At 47.0% G+C, this 18,788-nt stretch overlaps 2 protein-coding genes across 4 annotated transcripts in view; both read right to left on the bottom strand.

The window, feature by feature from the left end:
* The window catches only part of Unc-115a (actin binding LIM protein Uncoordinated 115a), a 99,477-nt gene extending 93,995 nt beyond the window's left edge, over positions 1-5,482 (bottom strand). For 2 of the 3 annotated variants that reach the window (XM_089578353.1, XM_089578352.1), the window contains exon 1: positions 5,228-5,482. In XM_089578353.1, the coding sequence (XP_089434479.1) occupies positions 5,228-5,231 (4 nt within the window). In that variant the 5' untranslated portion in view covers positions 5,232-5,482. The remainder of the gene's footprint in view (positions 1-5,227) is intronic. The other variant, XM_089578351.1, reaches the window with a different exon arrangement.
* Positions 5,483-11,113: 5,631 nt separating this feature from the next.
* On the bottom strand, positions 11,114-15,415 carry m-cup (ankyrin repeat protein mann-cup). Its single transcript, XM_089578354.1, has one exon. It carries the CDS (start codon positions 15,226-15,228, stop codon positions 13,297-13,299), a length of 1,932 nt encoding a protein of 643 aa, XP_089434480.1. The 5' UTR covers positions 15,229-15,415; the 3' UTR covers positions 11,114-13,296.
* Positions 15,416-18,788: the final 3,373 nt, after the last annotated feature.

The raw sequence follows: 18,788 nt of genomic DNA on the forward strand, positions 1-18,788 counted from the left end.
GGATCATATAGTGATGCTCCAAGTGGGAATGAGTTTAGTTAATTGCTTAATCACCCAATTAGCCTAATTAACCTTTCTAATCAGGCCAGATAAATAAATAAAACAGAGTAGGAAATTGGTTGAGTTCAGGAATCAAACCCCAGTCTCCGGAGTGCGAGACGAGCATGCTAACCACTCCGCCATGCCAGCTCAATCGTTTGGAATGAACAAAGGCGCGTCTAGTGAATACGGTGTCTTCGTTCACTCCCATCTTCCTCCCTTCCCATTACGGCCAGGTTCAGGTGTCCACCGAGGTATGCAAGACAGATACATTTACTTTCCTCAAAAACCAATTTACCGACGAGCAAGGCGTAGAACCGAACGGGCGATGGCGTTCTGTGGACTCCCTGGCAGTGTTGCAAGACGCTGTCGCATTACACTCTTAGAGGCGAAGCTTAACATCTTAACAACACATCAGTGACACAAGCAGCAACACCGCGCTTAAGGCTTTCGCCTCACCACACTTTAGGTCAACAAAGTGCCCCCCTGAATTTTTTTTCTCCGTCTCAGACTTTAGAAAATATGTTAAGATGCTTATTATAAACCACAGTGAAATTTTCAAATGTTTCGACCACCACTGACAAGAATCAAAAATGGTTGCCTGCTTCGGACACATACAGTCCCTGCATTCAAACATGGGGGGGGGTCTAGATCCCTTGTCTAGACCCCCTCAACCTCCCAACTTTAAGCATTGGTTATGCTCTAACAAGCTCCCATATTAATGCAACGCTAAGCACCACTCAATTTCAAAGTGGAGACCTTAAATTCATATTAAAAAGGTACTTATCCATTACATTAGAATCAATAAGATGTCAAAGCACTTCTGTTGACCACAACCATCAATTTATCTTTTTTAAAAAGCAGCATTTTTATTCGTACAAAAGTTAGCGCAAAACACGACACTCACAAGAAAGGTGGACAGGGCAGGATACTCAAGTGTTACTTGAGTATCTTTCCAATACAGCGCGTTGTCCTGTCCACCTTTCTTGTGAGTGTCGTGTTTTGCGCTAACTTTTGTACGAAGAATAATGCACCAACTAGCCCAGCAACAAGCGTTACTTGAGTATCTTTCCAATACAGAGCATTTTTATATCTTCCCTTCCAGCAAAGGCCCACTATTTTGTTTCTTGCACACAATAGGAGACATGCAATTTTTACACCTCTTCAAGGCATTGTTTCACACGAATCGCTCAGTATCCAGTGCTCAAGTATCATGCACAAATTCCTCTGTTGAGATTCTTATCTTCAAATGGACTATTAGAACAATGCCTGCATGGGTAATGCATAGCATGCAAAACCAGCTTTTGCTGCACACAAATTACTAAGAAACGGGTGGTGGTGTTTTGATAAAACACCCCACTTCCTGACTAAAAGTATGCTGGAATTTGCTACATTTGATTTATCTTCAGCACAAAGCCTTCCCTGTACTCCTATGCCCCAGCTCAAGAGACTAGTTACTAAACATAATAAGAGAATATCCTTGCTGAGGCCGCTTCGAAGTTCCTAGTAAACAAAATATTTTTGAATCCTTTTATATTTCAAAAGCAACATCATAATAGGAACTTCAAAAAACAATGGTTGAAACACACATGCTAAAGTCTATCTTGACAATTAAGCCTAGTTTCCAACTGTCCCAGGTAGCACCGAACATTAGAATAGTGTTATAAAAATGTTATGCAAGTTGGAGTAATGTTACATGTTGCATAGTAACTTTAATTAACATGAAAAATTAACATATAACGTTATAAGTTTATTTTTTTTATTTATTAGAGATACTATCAGTCCGGTCAGGACCAAGATAGGAGTGATACAAGGTACAGATTACAAAGGCGGAACACGACAAACAAAACACCAGCACCATCCAGTCGGTGCCAAGTTTTAACATATCAAAAAATGGAACTGACCTCTTACATAGGAAACGTTAATTACATAGGAAACGTTACTTTCACATTCTAAACAAATGTTGTTTTAATATAATCTTCTAAATTTTATTATAATGTTAGAGTCGCAACTATAAAACAACATTGCAAATATATTTCGAGCACGGATTTCCAGACATTTTCTCACTGTTCTTAGAGTAAAGATGTTTTCAACTAACAGTACCTTGTAACCACATCTCTTAGATAGTACTCGCCTTAGATTACATGAAGAGCCCCATTATTTTGTCACAAAACTTTAGTTATTACCCATTCCCCACTGTCACTCGTGGGACATCCCGCAGTAGCGAGTATATAAGCTCGGCGGCATGACGTCCGTTTGGAGGTGAGTGAATACGAGTTGCTGTGCTGCAGTGTAGTGGAGAAGGTGTCGCTCTTGTTGTTGGTTCTTGCAAAGTGTTGTAAGTTGTGTGCCGTCACCACTGGCAGGCCTGCATGCTTGTGCGGGGCTGCTTCACCATTTTCGAGAATGTTGCATTTATGTTGTTTACATGTTTCATGAATGTTTGGGGAAGGTTATTCGAACATTTATATGTAACATTACAAAAACATTAGAAAAAAAGGACATTAAGGACATTGAAATAACATTTGAGCGTAACAAAAATGTAACATTATCGCAATGTTTCGGTGCTACCTGGGGTATATTCACAGCAAAGTAATTTTCGCCATCAAATTTGGTATCTGTCAGACTCTGGGGTGATAATTCAATAGGAAAACGTCCTCAGTGGTCAGCAGCATTGCACACAAGCCAAACACTGGTGCCTGACTGATGATTCAAGAGAACCGCTCCATCAATCCTCCATCAATCCCAGCAATAACAAGGCAGATGCTACAGATAATCGTCATGTGAAGACATGGGCACCACCTTTGAGTACTGTGGCTAGTTTCCACAGTGTACACAGGAACTGTTTGCCAAAGATGGCGGCAGCCGCAATGACATAAGTGAAAATTATGCATAGGGGTTGAACAATAGCAACACATTTTCCAGTACTGTATGAAGTTATGCAATGCCACTTTCAGCCAAAATCGAAATTGAGCACGTGAAACTGAACAGACCAGGTATGCTGCTATTAACACGACGTGCTACAAAGAGTGTGCTCTTTGCTGCGAGAAAGACATGTTGCACCTTTTGCTGACTTTCGAATCAATCCAAGCAAAACATCCCAGACCCAAAAATAGAACACCGCCTATTCTTTTGAAAAAAATTGAGCTTGTTCGCGATTGTGTGAATGGAACTTCAATGAAGTATTTTTCTCAAAAAAAGGTTTTGGCTCATATGAGTGCTCTTTTCTGCTAAGTTCCCGTGAAGAAGCAAAAGTTGGTTAGAGTTTAAAATTTTTAAATCAAACTTGAAACAGGCTACAATGACAAATCTTATTTTAGAATATTTCACTTGCGTTGTTCTTTCATCTGACTTCATTAATAAAGCCGTGCAAGAATTTCCTGCATTTTCTTAGTCCAGCAGAAAAGCAAAAAAATGTGGCATTTTAGAGCCAGATGAAAGAACAACGCAAGTGAAGTTTCTAAAATAAAATTTGTCGTACTGTTGCATGTTTGATTTAAAAATTTTTAACTCCAACCAACTTTTCCTTTTCGAAAGAGCAAAAAAACTTTTTAAGAGAAAAATACTTTGTTGAAACTCCACTCACGCAACCACCACCAAGTAGCCCAATTTTCTTCAAAAGAACCGCCAGTGGCCACTTATGGGCATTTCGTGTGGAATGACCCTTTCATACTTTTTTTCACCTGACTAACCAGCACCATTAGTTCTAATAACCACATACATTTAATGACCACAGTTTGCTCCTGTTCAAACACTGCTCATTTTATGTTTCCTCCTATATCCTCGTCAGAACCTGCATACATTTATAATGCAAGTCTGTCTCTTAGGTGCTTTTAAATAACACAGATCAGTTCTGCAGCCTACATACCATCAGGAGGCGGAGAGTACTCATTGCACTACCAAACAGTCACCTTTTCAAGGACTGCGTAACAATAGGCGTGCTCCAAGCACCCTCTGAAGTTGGCTGCTTGTAATCAGCTTCCTGCTCCCAGTGACCAAGCTGCCAAGTTTCTCCTGTTTCACCGTGTGATTATTTTCAATTTTCATTTAAACATGTATTCTACCAGCATATGTATTTAACTAAATATGCATCATAAAAGATGGTGCTGCACACTTCTAAAGGTTTGGTTTGGTTTATTGGGGTTTAACGTCCCAAAGTGACTCAGGCTATGAGAGAGACCGTAATGAAGGGCTCCGGAAATTTCGACCACCTGGGGTTCTCAAGAGACAAACATATAAAGGACGAAGCATGAAGAAAGGTCACTGAGAAAGAGATGTTGCACCTACAGCTGCAAAATTTCTTGCACACATTCACGAGGACACCCAGTTCTCAGAAATATATTTTTGGTTAACACTGACAAACTAAACTTTCGCTCAGGCCTGAATAGGACATGCGTGCTACCCTGACTCAAATAAAAAATGTTAAGCTGCTGAAGTATTGCTGAAGTCCTGCTGCCATCAGATTTACCCTGACAGAGGACTTCAATGGACACATCAAAAGAGCAAACAAGGAAGCGCTGAACTGCCGCTGTACATCATGCCACGATCAAGGCTTGTGTCGAGATCATGCTCATTCACACCGGACTAATTTCGATCGTGGCTAGTAGCCTGGGCATTAGACGCCAACAATTCTTCTTTTAGCTTGCAGCAGCTATAAATAGAACTAGGAGGTAGCAGGACGGGGCATCTACAACAGCGACCACATCGCAAATACCTTTCTATAAGAGAGAGGATGCAAAAGAAACGGAACGATGCATCCACCAGTCGCGACCATGCAAGCCGAGCGACGGTGGTGAACGGGGCGCGGTGCCTGCCGCCAGCGTGTCAGCCGGGACACGCCCTCGCTCGGATCCAGGAAGCGCGCGCCGACACGAGCCGGTGCCCAGACGCCGCCACGACATACGCTCGTGCACGGTTGCCGTGCGTGCGTGCATGCCGCTGAAACCGGTTGCATGCGGTGCTGCTGGGGCGAGCTCGAGAGCCGGGCCCAGCGGAACCGCAAGCGCACCCTTCGTGCGAACCGCGAGACTTAACGCCTGCACGGCCGCACCGACGCCGGTTGCGCAACGGTCGAAGCAAGGTCAGCATGCATCGAACGTAGTGCTACGCGGCGCCTGAGACTCAGATTGTTAAGCAGGCGACACCAGCTGAGAAGAGCAGGGCGCAGCTTAGGCCTACGTTAACTTACCCATCGCGGCTGGTGAGGCCCGATGTCTGTAGTCCGAGCGACAATGCAACAGTTAAGAACGGCGGATGGCCTTCACCTGTGGTCGCGCTTTGTAGTCGGCGAGGGCGGGAAGTGATCGGTACTTGACGTACGAATTCAAGGACGGACGGTCGGTACGGCACACATCAAAACAACAGAGACTACAAACGGGGCGAATCCACTCAACACCTTTTGGTCGGGCGTTCAGCCGCCGACAATGTCGCCGGCAGTCGCGTGGTGCCCTCTAGAGGAGCCATTTGGTACCGGCTTGTGCCTGTTCCGCGAAGCATATCTGGTGCGGGGGCACAGTGTACTACGACGAGAACTTCCAAATTTGGAAGGGACAGTGTGGGTAACGTGCGCGGGCTCCTCCACTGGTGTACCCCTGGTAGGCTGCAGTGTTTCCCACTTAGTTGGCAACCAAACATTAAAAATGATGCATGGTACGGTACGGTATATATGGTACGCTACGGTACCCCCAGTAAAAAAAAAATGGTTAAGAATCTTAGTTGGTCGAAATTTCTGGAGCCCTTCACTACGGCATCCCACATAGCCTGAGCCGCTTTGGGATGTTAAACCTGGTTAAACCCATGCAAACCTAAACCTAACTGTTTCCAATTCGATAGTCCAAATGGACTCTCAATGGGACCAACTAAGGTTTCCAGTTTCCACTTGGAATGGCGTGCAAATTGGATAGTTTGGACCATGGTTTGGACCATGGAGGAAGGACCGAAGGACCGACCATGGTTTGGACCGAGTTTCCAACTGCTTCCCGTTCGAGTGGTTGCAACTGGATGGTCCATCGACTCCCAACTGGACCAAAAATATGATAGGTTTGGATATCTAGTTCACTACATATTACCTTTCAATATAAAGCTTCTTGTTTACAATACTCTCTTTTTTTCTTCTTTGTATTATTGTGTATTGGTATGGGGTACCACGACACGTACAAATCTTGAAATAATACATATACTGCAAAAAAATTGTTCGAGCACTTTTTAATGTACCATACATAATACGCGTGTTTAATCTTTATAACTATAAATTAGGTCTGGCGCGTTCAAACGGGAGGTGAAAGAAGATTTAAATTTTTTTCATGAATTATCAGATCTCCTAAACCACCCGTTGCACAGAACCGTAGAAAGTGGTCACTGCGCGGGCAAAAGTGTCATACACACTGCCAACCCTTTTAAATTCATTCCACAAATCAGGTATAGATTTACATGCAATTTCTGTACGAACCCTACGCAAACATTTCATTAACAATCCTAGCTTGCTTACAATACAACTAAAATCTTGCCTTTTTTTGTGTACTATCAAATGTACGTACATTAATTTTGAATGTTGTGCTTTCTGCAAGTTTTTTTTTGTTGTTGTTCTATCGCTGCCTGCATTGTAGCGAGACTGCGGACTTCACTCAAGTCGCTTTTTGGTTGTCAAGCGGCTTTTATCCGCAGTCTGCCCCCATCATTGACGGAAATAAACAAGTTATTAATAATTTTTATTATTTCTGCTTCTTGTCCACCGTGGCAGGAGGCGCCTGCGTTTGGGACAAACATGCGGAAGGAAAATTTAAAATTTCGCCGCGGTGGCTTGGTTAGGGCCATGGTTAAGGCGCTCGGCTTCTGAGCCGGAGTTGCTGGGTTCGACCCCGGGCGCGGCAGCCGCGTCGCAAAAGGCGCACGTGTGCTGTCCGATGTCGCTAAAGCTAGAGTTCCACTCCCACCTTCCTCCTTGAGACAATTACTGCGCCATTTCTTTTCCTCAAAAAACCAAATCCTTCCTCCATGCATGGGGACAAACACGTACAGGCGAAATCCGAGGTTTGGGTTTTAGTGCTCACTGAAACAGCAGTTGGCAACACTAGCAACGGTTCGCGGCTTTGTAAGCCGTGGATACCGTGGAGAAAGCAAAATTTGGTATTAACCTCATGCAGTCACAGCAGTGAACAAAATCAGCCTTTTTACAAGCAAGCCAGAGGCATGAAAATTCTGAAGCTTGTAATTTCGTCTCGTGTTTAGCTTTTTGTTCAGGTAGCTAGAAAAGCTTTAACAGCGGTCTACTTTTGTTATGGAGGGATTCTGTTCGGCAGTTATGAATGCGGGAGGAGCATCCAAGATAATGGCGATTAAAAATTATGCTCTCCTCCTCCTCCGGCTCACACACGCCGATGCGCCCAATAAATCAATAAAAAATGTCGGAACTGCACCTCGCCGCGCCTTATCCCGCCCGAGACGGCTCGCCCACATGCCAAGCGCGCGTGGTGAGGTGCAATCGGTTGCGAGCAGCAATGTATAAAAATTGTTTGTAAATTAGAGGGTCACCCGCCGCGGTGGCTCAGTGGTTAAAGCGCTTGTCTTCCTAGCCGGAATGCCCTGGTTCGAACCCGACCGCGGCAGCCGCGTTTCGATAGAGGCGGGACGCATGCGATCTCAGCCGTCAAAAAAAACCATTGGAACCAATTGGACATTCCAATTGGAACTAAATGGACATTCCCATTGCTTCCAATTGGATTTCCCAATTGGAACCAATTGGTTCCATTTGTGTTTTTAGCCCCCGACCAATTGGATCCAACTGGACTAGCCAATTGGACCCATTAGGCCAGGCAGTTATTTGACCCAGAAAATATTCACAAAATATGCTACATTCATTGAGAAAGGTAGCTAAATGTTTGAATAATATGCTCTAGGATCTTGGATGAATATTTCTACAACTTCACATATTAAAATGTGCAAAAGGAAAACTGATATATGAGGACTGCAAGGAGACACTGTGCCTAGTACCAATCAACATTTTTCTACGGAATTGAAATTAACATGCTTTTATGGAAATCAAAGCCAACAGACACACATGCATCACACACAAGCAACACTGCACATTCAGGCACTAGTAGCATACATTAGCTCAATATGTACATCCAGAGAACACACTTCTGCTCCAACTTATATACCCAATTTATTAGGCTCTCATGCTGGGGCCGGTGGCGCTTGCCCACTGAGCACAGATATTTAATTTCAGCTCCAGTGGTGGTATAGGTGATGAGTACAATTTATTAGGCTAAGCTGCTGATAGCTCTTATTGTAAGTACCATATTAGTTCTACCTTTTTCGTCAAACATGCAAACATTCATTGGATAAATTGGGTGCAGTTCGAGGACCAATTGGGCTCACAAATTGGAAACCCAAATGGTCCAATTGGATAGTCCATTTGGACCATCCAATTGGAACCAATTGGAAACTGAACTCGTCCAATTGGAACCAATTGGAAATCCAATTGGTTCCAATGGTTTTTTTTTACTGGGAGTGCACGTTAAAGATCCCCAGGTGGTCGAAATTATTCCTGACATCTCCACTACAGCACCTATTTCTCTCTCTCTTCTTTCAGTCCCACCTTCCTTTACGGCGCGTTTCAGGTGTCCACCGAGATATACGAGACATAGTGCACCACTTCCTTTCCTCAAAAACCAAAAAAAAAAGTCCACGCAGAACTTTCAAAACTTACACAAATTCTCACAAAGACCACCTGTTCAGATAATCATTTCAGAGTCCCTTTAATGTTCTAGTAAACCTCAGTACATAGCTATTTTTGCATGCTACTTTCCTTAAAATGTGATCTCGTGTTCAGTGCCAGTACAGATGTCCAGCCATACCCCAAACACATTTCTGCACAAAGATGAGCCAGGTGCAAGTATTGAGGTCCTTCAAAGTTCTTTCAATGTGAACGTGAGGCTCCATACAAATGTTTTTGTCTTTGTGGCAGGCTGTAGGTTTGGTAGTTTCTTCAGTGCACACGGCAACGCACATTAAAAAGGTGGCAAATAGCAGCAGCAGAATGCACATGTGATGCATGCTGCTGCAGCTGGACGCTATAGATCTGGTGCCCAGCAGCAGCTGATGTGGACACTAATCAGACCAACAGTAAACAAACCCTGGCCCAGATATGCGCAGAATGTGCTAGGCCACTGTTATCAGTTTGCGGGAGAGCAGAGTCTTCAAAACAAGCCTAGGAAACAACCGCTGCCCTCGGAGCAAGATAATTAGCATGCACCAGAGACCAATGCCTGTGCTACATATCATGTTGAAAACTAAGGCCCACAAAAGAGCACACATGATTATTACTCATCACTTCACACCTAAAACAGTAGTATGTGGGGTTTAACATCCTAAAGCTGCGCATGAGCTACGAGAGACAGCATAGTGATCAATTAATCAGACCACCTGGGGTCCTTTTAAAAAAGGCCATATCCCTGGCATGCTATGCTGGTATTGATTTTCATTGTTCCTTTCATCAATAACGGCACTCTCCTGCTCGCGAAGGCTGGACATAGCGACCCAAATTCACCATGGTTTTTGGTTATCGAAACTGCAATGATCCTTGGTACAACAATTAAAGGGGTATAGATTTTTTTTTTGCCTTAACGACTGGCCTACCTGGACTACCACATTCCTGATGACGTCAGCATCACCGGCAAGCACTGGTTGTTCCTTTGAACAACCATGAATTTGGGGACGTAATAATTTGGGCAAGTGTACCTGACACTCAATACAGGTGGAAATGCAGACTGGCTCATCGCACAACATTCAAAAACGGATGTTCCACTCAACACCTGCTAATGAAACTTGCTATAAGGCACTTCCTTACGCCCACGAAACAAATCACATTGTTTCTTTGTGTTCGAATTTTGTGTCTGTACCCCTTTAATAATTTAAAGGTGAAAAGAAGGCAGGCTAATAAAATTAACACTTTGCACTATGTAAGATGAACAGATGTAAGTGAGAAGCAAACATACAAGGTCTGTTCTGAAAGTAGTCGGACTCATTTTTTTAAAAAAATTTATTCAAGAGAATAGTACAAATGATTAGAATTTTTCGAAGTAGCACCCTTTCGCACCTACACGCTGCTTCCACCGAGTTTTCCAGTTTTCGTACGCCTCCAGGGACGCCTGGACTGGAATGCTGTTTAGCTCCCTCGTCACGGCCTGTTGAACCGCCTCTACTGATCCGTGATGTTTACCCCTGAGCGTCAATTTTATTCTCGGGAATAGAAGTAAGTCTAGCGGGGCCAAGTCAGGGCTGTAGGGGGCCTGAGGCAGCGTTGCCGACTTGTGCTGGGCAAAAAAACGGGGTCCTCATTCACATGATGAAGAAGGTCCTGGCAGATCACTTTCTGGTTGGCCTTTTGCTCCTCTGATAACACTCCCGGCACCAGCTTCACGCACACTTTCCTCATGGCTAAGTTCTCTGTCACGATCTCAAAAACTTGGGTTTGAGGAATGCTCAAGTGAAAAGCAATCACTCTGATACTCATCCTACAATCACTGTTCAGTAAATGTTTCACTCGCTACACATTTTCGTTTGCCTTGCGGGTCGAAGGGCGTCCGGAGCGATCGTCGCCTTCCACTCTTTCCTGACCTTCTCAGAACAGCTTGTGCCACTCAAAAAACACCTCATCTACCCATGGCAGCATCACCGTAGGCCTCTTAATAATGTCGAGTCTCTTTGCCCGTTTTACCAAGATTTACACAAAATTAGATTGCAAATCGCTGATACAGCTAACGCTCTATGATTCTGCGTGACGAGACGTTTGGACAGGGGTTCACAGTACAAGCGACCTGCTCTCTTCAACGGCCGACAGCCGACTGCCGATTTTCCGCAGCATTCCCAATATCCCCCTTCAACGATCCTGCACGCGCAGACCGCCTCTTGTCTGCCCTTTCACCCAGGAAAAAACCAGTCCTACTACTTTCAGAACAGACCCTGTATGAGTGATTTTCACAACCTATATGGGCAAATGTAACTGATGCTAACAGCAACTAGTTGACACCAGCAGGTTCTTGTTGCCAGAAGTCACCACAAAAGCACATCTAAGTAAACCAGCAGTCATTTGGTTTGGTTTATTGGGGTTTAACGTCCCAAAGCGACTCATGCTATGAGGGACTCCGCAGTGAAGGGCTCTTATTTGGTGCAGCATGTGCTGGCATATACAACTGCTTTTGCCCGTAGCTACAGGTAAAAACTGACAGTCCAAACGTATGTCCTGCCTGCCAGACAAGCACTGCATACAAGACAAGACACCTTGACAAGAACCCACATTTTTTAGGCACTCCTTGGTCTAACAAGTGTGCACACAATCATGCACAGCGCCCTAAAAGTGGCCAAGAAAATCTTCATTTCAGCACAAGTCAGTCACTGAAAAAAACTAGTGCACAGAACAACATGGTACAATTCCTTTTCTCACGTGAGAAGAAAGCCATACGAATCCAGGATGTTGTACACTGCCTATGAGAAGGTGTGGCACAGTTACAAGCAACAGGTTGGGCACTCAGCATGACTTCACTATTCCTGACAGGGCGAATTGCATCAGTGATAACCAGGGGCGGATTTATAACAGGAAGTGGGGTCGAAGTGAACATTTTTGCATAGGAAAGCCATGCTGAAGCCCATTTTTTCCAGCAAAATGTACAAGAATTGCATGGTTTGCAGATATCTTGCGTGGTGCTGCGCACTGCCACTACACCCCACAAGCGAGCTGCAAGGGCATTCCTGAACCAATTGGTGCACAATGCAGATCATAGAGCATGTTTCCAATCACTCCAAGCTCTGACAAGATTGCACTAGCACAGCCTTTAGTACAGTGATATAGCCATAAATATTCACTGGGGCTGAAGGGACTAAGGTGTCTTGTCCTTTGTGGAGGGACAGAAGGAAGCTTTGCTGTTCATATACATGTCTTCAAGCCTAGCCAGCACACCCTACTGGCTATGCTGCTTTTGTAAAACCACATATGTCCTTGAAATAAGAACAGCAACTTTCAAGCCACACATACACACACACCTTTCAGGGAGATTTACTAGGCAGTGAAGACACTCCTGCTCCATCACCAGAGAGGTTCAGGAGACGTGACGAATACAGACCAGACAAGCAAAACCTTCGCAGATTCAGAACAACCACCAGTAACTGCCCTGGTTACTGATCTGGTAAGATCCTAATCTTGCTAAGTTGCCACCTGCCTTATTTTGAGTGCACTGTGTGCAATCCACCATGGCAGCTTCATGCTAGCCCTGCACATCTAAGCTATATGTTAGCCAAACGGCCAAAAGATGATGGTGCAGCATGCAATGGACACAGTGTGCTGCCCCATCTCAACTAGCTCAGGCAGTGCAAGGAAATGAGAGATGCCAAGCACATCTTGTGGTAAACACACACATGAACCACATCTCACTTTTGGCACCTTGCATTGACGTGGCAAAAAAAAAAGCCACACAAAATCCAATGCATCCTGTGCACTAACATGCCACCACAAGACTACAGCTCCGACTAAGACTCCCCAAGTGTGGCAACAGCTTAAGATCCCCATGACAAACGCGCCCACCAAAACAATGCATCACAACACACTAAAAACACATGGTCCCTGTCCTTAGGACATGATGCTCATTAGTGAACATAGAACAGGGGAAATACACTTGACCACTTAAAAGGTGGCTTCTGCTCACCGATGACGCTCTACTAAAAATTGTGCTCTGGTAAGAAAATCGACAAAACACCTTCTAATGAGCACATTCTTTGCACAAGCTGTCTTCAGGCATTAAAAAAAAGCATGACGTAAAATGTAACCTACTTGTATATGCTGGTTATTGCTTCTTGCATAGCCATGAAGTCTGCATGAGAGGTGGGCAATTCCAACCAGGCAATCTTCTAACTTTTATTCACTGGGCACCCAAGTTCGACAAAGACATTGCACAAACATTGGTGGACAAGTTCTTGGAAATGCAATCACTGTCCGCAACATCGTGCAAAGCACTGAGGAGTGCACCAGAACAGGGCTCACACCTTGTCAAAGACCTGCCAGTAGTTACATTGTGCCTCATTTGAGCAAGATTCTCTCAAGCCTTGGTACCCTGGTTGGGATGCTTTTCCCGAAGCATGGCTGGTTGGAAGAGGTAAAAAAAAGAGGCTATTTATTATGGCAATGACACACACTGACAGCAAAACATGAACATAAAAACAGCCAAAATTGCATCAGATCTTGCAGAGGTTGCTGCTGCCACGGCGTCAGTGGATGCGAATGAAGTGCTCGAGAGCAGCGGGCACCTCGCCGACAAAGGGGATGCGCCGCTCGACGATCTTACGTGCGGCCAGACACTGCAGGCTGATGTACTGTAGCGGGTTGAGCGCACACTCGCTGATGCCGGCCAGCATGCGGTGTGGCTGGTTGCCGTTGGCGTTACGCCGGTCCAGGTGGGCGCCGTGGCGCAGCAGCATCTGCACCACATCCGGCCGAAAGTTGTTGCGCAGCGCGGCCACATGCAGCGGCGTGCTGCGAGCCTCGTTCACCGCCTCGACGTCGGCACCGCACTCGAGCAGCAGCTCGGCCAGTGGGGCGTCCGGAAAGACGTGCGCGTGAGCCTCCTCGAAGAAGGCGGTCGGCTTCATCGTGTTGGCGCGGCTCACGACCAGGTGCAGCAGCGAGTCGCCGGCCGCGCTGCGCGGCTGCTGCGCCAGGGCGCGGGCCGCCAGGCGCCGCACGTCCACGTCCTGGGCCGCGTTCTCCTTGGGCAACGAGTGCAGCACGTACAGCAGGTGGGTGAGTACGCGCAGCAGCTTGTCGAAGTTCTCCAGGTGCCGCCGGTACACGGGCCGCTCAGCCAGCAGCCGCGCCGTGTCCGCGATGCGGTCGACCAGCAAGCGCGCCGTGGCCAGCACGTCCTCCAGCCGCAGCTGCTCGTGGCTGAGCAGCCCCGCGCGGCCCTTGTCCAGCATGTCCAGGTAGAGGCGCACCAGTGCCGCAGCTGCCTGGCCCGCCTCCGTGTGCAGCAGCGTGTCCTTGGCGACGCGAAGCTCCAGCGCGTACTGCCACAGGTCGATGCAGCGCTGGTACTGCAGGCTGTCGGCGTACGCGGCGCCGCGGTACATGAGCCGGAACACGGTGTCCTTGTGCTGCGCGCCCAGGATGCGCTCGCACATGAGCAGCGACTGGTTGCGCAGAGCGTCCAGGTCGTGCGCCAGGGCCTCGAGCTCGTTGGCGCTCGCGTACTCGGCGGCCATCTGGAAGGCCGGCCGCCGCGGCGTGCCCGCCAGCGGCTTGGGCACGTTGTCGCGGGCGCGCAGCGCTTGCGCGCGCCGCCAGTAGAAGAGCGCCGACTGAACGTCGTGGTGCTCGTCCAGGAAGGTGGTGCCCATCAGTTCGTCGGCTTCGGCGCGCCGCGCGGCGCTGTACTCGACGGTGGTCACCAGGTACTCGTAGATCTGCGCGGCTCCCTTCAGACAGGCCGTCTGGAGCGCATCGTCGCCGTACCGGCTGCGCAGGAACGGGTTGGCCCGCTGCTCGAGCAGCAGCCGCGTTGTGTCAAACCGATGCTCCTGGATAGCATAATGCAGCGCTGTCTTGAGCTGCACGTCCTGCGCGTTGACGTCGGCGCCGCGGCGCAGCAGGAAGCGGCAAAGGCTCACGCTCTGCACCGAGTTGATGAGGCAGGTTCCGCCGTTGTAGTTGGGCTTCAGGATGTCTGCTCCGTGGTTCACCAAGTACATGACGACATCGCGATGCGACATGAAGCACGCTGAACGCACTGGCGTCGAGCCCGTGTCCGACACACTGTTCACGTTAGCGCCGTAGTCGATTAGTTGCTTAACGACGGCAAGCTTACCCGCCACTGCCGCACACCACAGCGGCGTCACAAAGTGGATCGAGCGGTCGTCGGTCACTTCGTAAACACCTCGCTGTTCCAAGTCTGCCCCACACATGGTTATCAGGTACTCTACGATGTCGGAGTTGCCCTTCTTGCACGCCACGAACAGTGGTGCACATCCTTCTCGAAGACGTGAAACGATAGCCTTGCGTTCCTCTCGCGTAAGACGCTCGATCTTATTGCGGACTAGGTATGACAAACGAGCACCTGGTGGGGCGAGCCTACATTCTGAGTAGAGGTCGTTGAATATTGCCTCTCGTTGGGAAGTCTGATCTATCTTACCTGTAATCCACATACTTAGAAAGGCTTCCAGTTTACAAACGTCACCCAGAGTCACCGCAAACAAAGCGCAGCGTACCGCGGGCACCTAGCTAAACTACTGATAGCTACCTGCAGCCATGTTTAGGACAATCGCAGCAAACGCCTGCAGCTGCCGCGGCTACAGGAAGCGATTGGAGAACTCGCTGTCGTCATCTTGCTCTGCTATTGGTCGGCTTGATGATGATAACAAGGCCTCGAGTGAAAACAACGTGTGGACAAATGCGCGCAGCAAAAACAAAAAAAAACAGACGTCGCCTTGATTCAGACGTAAAGGCCCTGCCCTCTACAGGTTTTTAATACCTCTTTTTAAACTTTTTGGCTGAATGTCTGGGGCGCGCACACAATATACGCGCACTGTAACAAACGGCTTGTGTACCTTCGAGCCGTCCAATAGAGAAAAGAAAACAAATAAAAATAAAAAAGACGAACATACCCATCGCGCCTGTAGTGGGGACTAAGTTTGACGTACTTGGTCTAGTTGGTCTAGCTGTCCCAAATTTTTTTTTCTTTGCAATCAAAACTCTTTCATAAATAAAAAAAAATTCAACAGTCTCTTGTACTCTCAAACATAGAGGTGGCACACTACAAAACTCTGCGTTGTGTGTTCGTTACGAAGTGCGCACGTGTGCACAACAGGACCAGTGTTTTGTTTGTGCCGAGGACTATGAACCCATGCTATGAACCCGTAGATGGCGTGACGTCACGCATGCCACAGCTGTTACTAGGCGCTCTGTTCCCGCTCCGCAGAGCACGTGGTGCGCATGTTTACGTCCTCCGTTGTGCCGCAGGGGACCTCGGAACTACAAGCCAATCGCCGTGTCAGCAGCGGCTTGGACACTTCAGGCAGCTTGTGCGTCGCTTGTTGCACGACGCTGTCGAACGCGCGCGCAACCCAGTGGGCGAGCAGGCCGTCTAGCTTGACATGCAGCATCCATGCTGACCACACTGCTGCACGATTAAAACTTCACCGAGTTCTAGCATGCGTGCCTGTGGAAGTGCGGAAACGGGCCTTTGCATCCTTTTATACTGAGCAGTTTATTTGCCTCAAACTCTGTTCGCGCGGAATACTACGGGATAGATCGAGACCGGATAAGAAAGGCGATTTCTTCCCGCATAACTAATGTATCACGGGGCTACACAGCACGGTTGGCGTGGGTTTCCTTAAAAGGTGTTTGGTGTGACGTCCCGAAGCGACTCGTGCTATGAGGGACGCCGTGGTGAAGGGCTCCGGAAATTTCGACCACCTGGGGGTTCTACATCGCACAGCACACGGGCGTCTAGAATTTCGCCTCCATCGAAATTGGACCGTCCCGGCCGCACTGGCGTCTACAATTTCGCTCGAATTTCGATGGAGGCGAAATTCTAGACGCCAGTGTGCTGTGCGATGTCAGAGCACGTTAAAGAACTCCAGGTGGTCGAAATTATACTTACCAGTTAGGCCCATGAGCATGTTTGTTTGCGGACCAGTTCAAGCAGCTGATACAACGGATTTTTAGAACGATCACGTCATCAAGATTTTCTGCCTTGGTGTGACTCACCAACAACTGTTCCTGGAAAATGGAGGGTACGCTGTTGCGGGAGACTGGTATCGGCAACTGAACCTGAATTCGGCAGCCTACAATTCTGACCATGTGGCGTCTCGAGGTGCTCAGAACCGATTTACTGCATGTCCGCGTGATAAACCGCTGATGTAGTTCTACAGCGGGCTTCCTAAAACGCGAATGTGTATGCATGGTGCTTTACGTGAACTAGTAGTAGTACAGTGTGCATCAAAAGTGCTCAGTCCACAGCTATCCAGCAGTATATTCTAGAACTTAAGACCAGGAGCCTATGAAACTACCACGGCTGTCGGAGGTGAAAATGATACTTCTCCTACCCCCTAGAATGATTACGGGGTGCGGGTGTGTCGTAAATGCCCCACTACAAGATTGACGCTTTGGAGAAAAGTTCAGGCAACTGGCTACAAAGGCACATATGAAGAAAGCCAAAAGTCACTGCTACAGGGGAAAGCATAGGGCATTTTAAAAAATGGCGTTGATCAGTGGGAATTTTAAGAGTTGATTTTACAACTGAAAAATAATAGATTAGGAAGTAGAAGAAAAAAAATGCATGCCGCCAGTGTTATATTCAATACTCAATGAGAGGAGGGTGTCATTTGACGTTTTAAGTTTAGTTTAGTTTATGGGGTTTAACGTCCCAAAGCGACTAAGGCTATGACGCCGTAGTGGAGGGCTCCGGAAATTTCGACCACCTGGGGTTCTTTAACGTGCACTGACATCGCACAGTACACGGGCCTCGAATTTCTCCTCCAAAGAAATTCAGCCGCCGCAGCCGGGATCGAACCCACGTCTTCCGGGCCAGCAGCCGAGCACCATAGCCACTGAGCCACCGCGGCGGCTTTTGACGTTTTAAATTGCATGCATTAAGCATTTTGCAAATTGTTGATAAGATGGAGTTCAGTTAAAATCACGTCTGGAAGGTAAACGACGCCCTAAAGCGATAAACATCGCCCACCATCGATGAGATGAGACATCAGCTGCCTGCAACTCGAAACTCAAACTGCAGCAGCTGGTGAAAACTTTGAACTGGGAATCGGCTGGTTCCAACTGCATTGGTTCCAACAATGTTGGTTTCAAAAGTGTTGGGTACACATTCCCAACAGTTGCTGGGACTGATAGCTGTTAGAACCAGCAACTGCTGGAACCTACGCTAAAATGTTAGTCACCTTGCAGGATGCATGCAGATACTGCTTATAGTGAGAGCACACATATATATATATATGTACAGCTTTAAGCCCCACTCAGCAAGCAGCGACAAGGTAACAAACAACTTAAATACATATGTAAATCACATGTAGAACTTATTACCACTCATGCTTATATATGCCCTCTGTTGACGGTGTACTAGCGGAGTCAGTGAGGAATGATTAATGAGCAATGTTTTATCATTAAATTTTGGCACTCTTGGTGCAATTTATAATGGACACAATACAAGAGATTTTGCTATACATTTGTTAGCTAAAGAGCTTCATTAATATATCCAAACAATAGAAAAAGTTATCCAAACTGAACAGCAAAAAGTTATCTGCTGGAACTAGCAAGTACCAGTTCAAAACCGGCAAGCTCTATAGTGGGACCAGCAGGTTTCTGCTGGAACCAATTGGTCCTGTAGAAAAGTAGCAAGGCCTAGGCTCTTGCTAGCAGCAGTTGGACCAGTTGAAAACAGCAAGCTCTGTTGCTGGAATCAGCTGGTGCAGTACAAAACCAACTAGGTTCTTGTTGGGACCAACTGAAACCAGCAAATATGAGCACAAACCAGCAGACAATCTCAATTATTTACAGCAACTAAGATATGACCCACAGCAGTGGCAGGTGACTAGGGATGTGTAGGCAGGGGCTACTCTCTTCCTTCTGTACCAGTGGCAGTTTTCACAGCCAGCTTTGAAGATCATGCAAAAACTGCATGTATGCAAGGGAGACGCACTGCAGCAGTTACTACATCCGAGTGCCTCAGAAACTGCATTTCTAGGTCACA

Source organism: Amblyomma mixtum, chromosome 3 (genome assembly GCF_055824585.1).
Source record: "Amblyomma mixtum isolate Tamu chromosome 3, ASM5582458v1, whole genome shotgun sequence".
In the NCBI taxonomy this organism is placed as follows: domain Eukaryota; kingdom Metazoa; phylum Arthropoda; class Arachnida; order Ixodida; family Ixodidae; genus Amblyomma; species Amblyomma mixtum.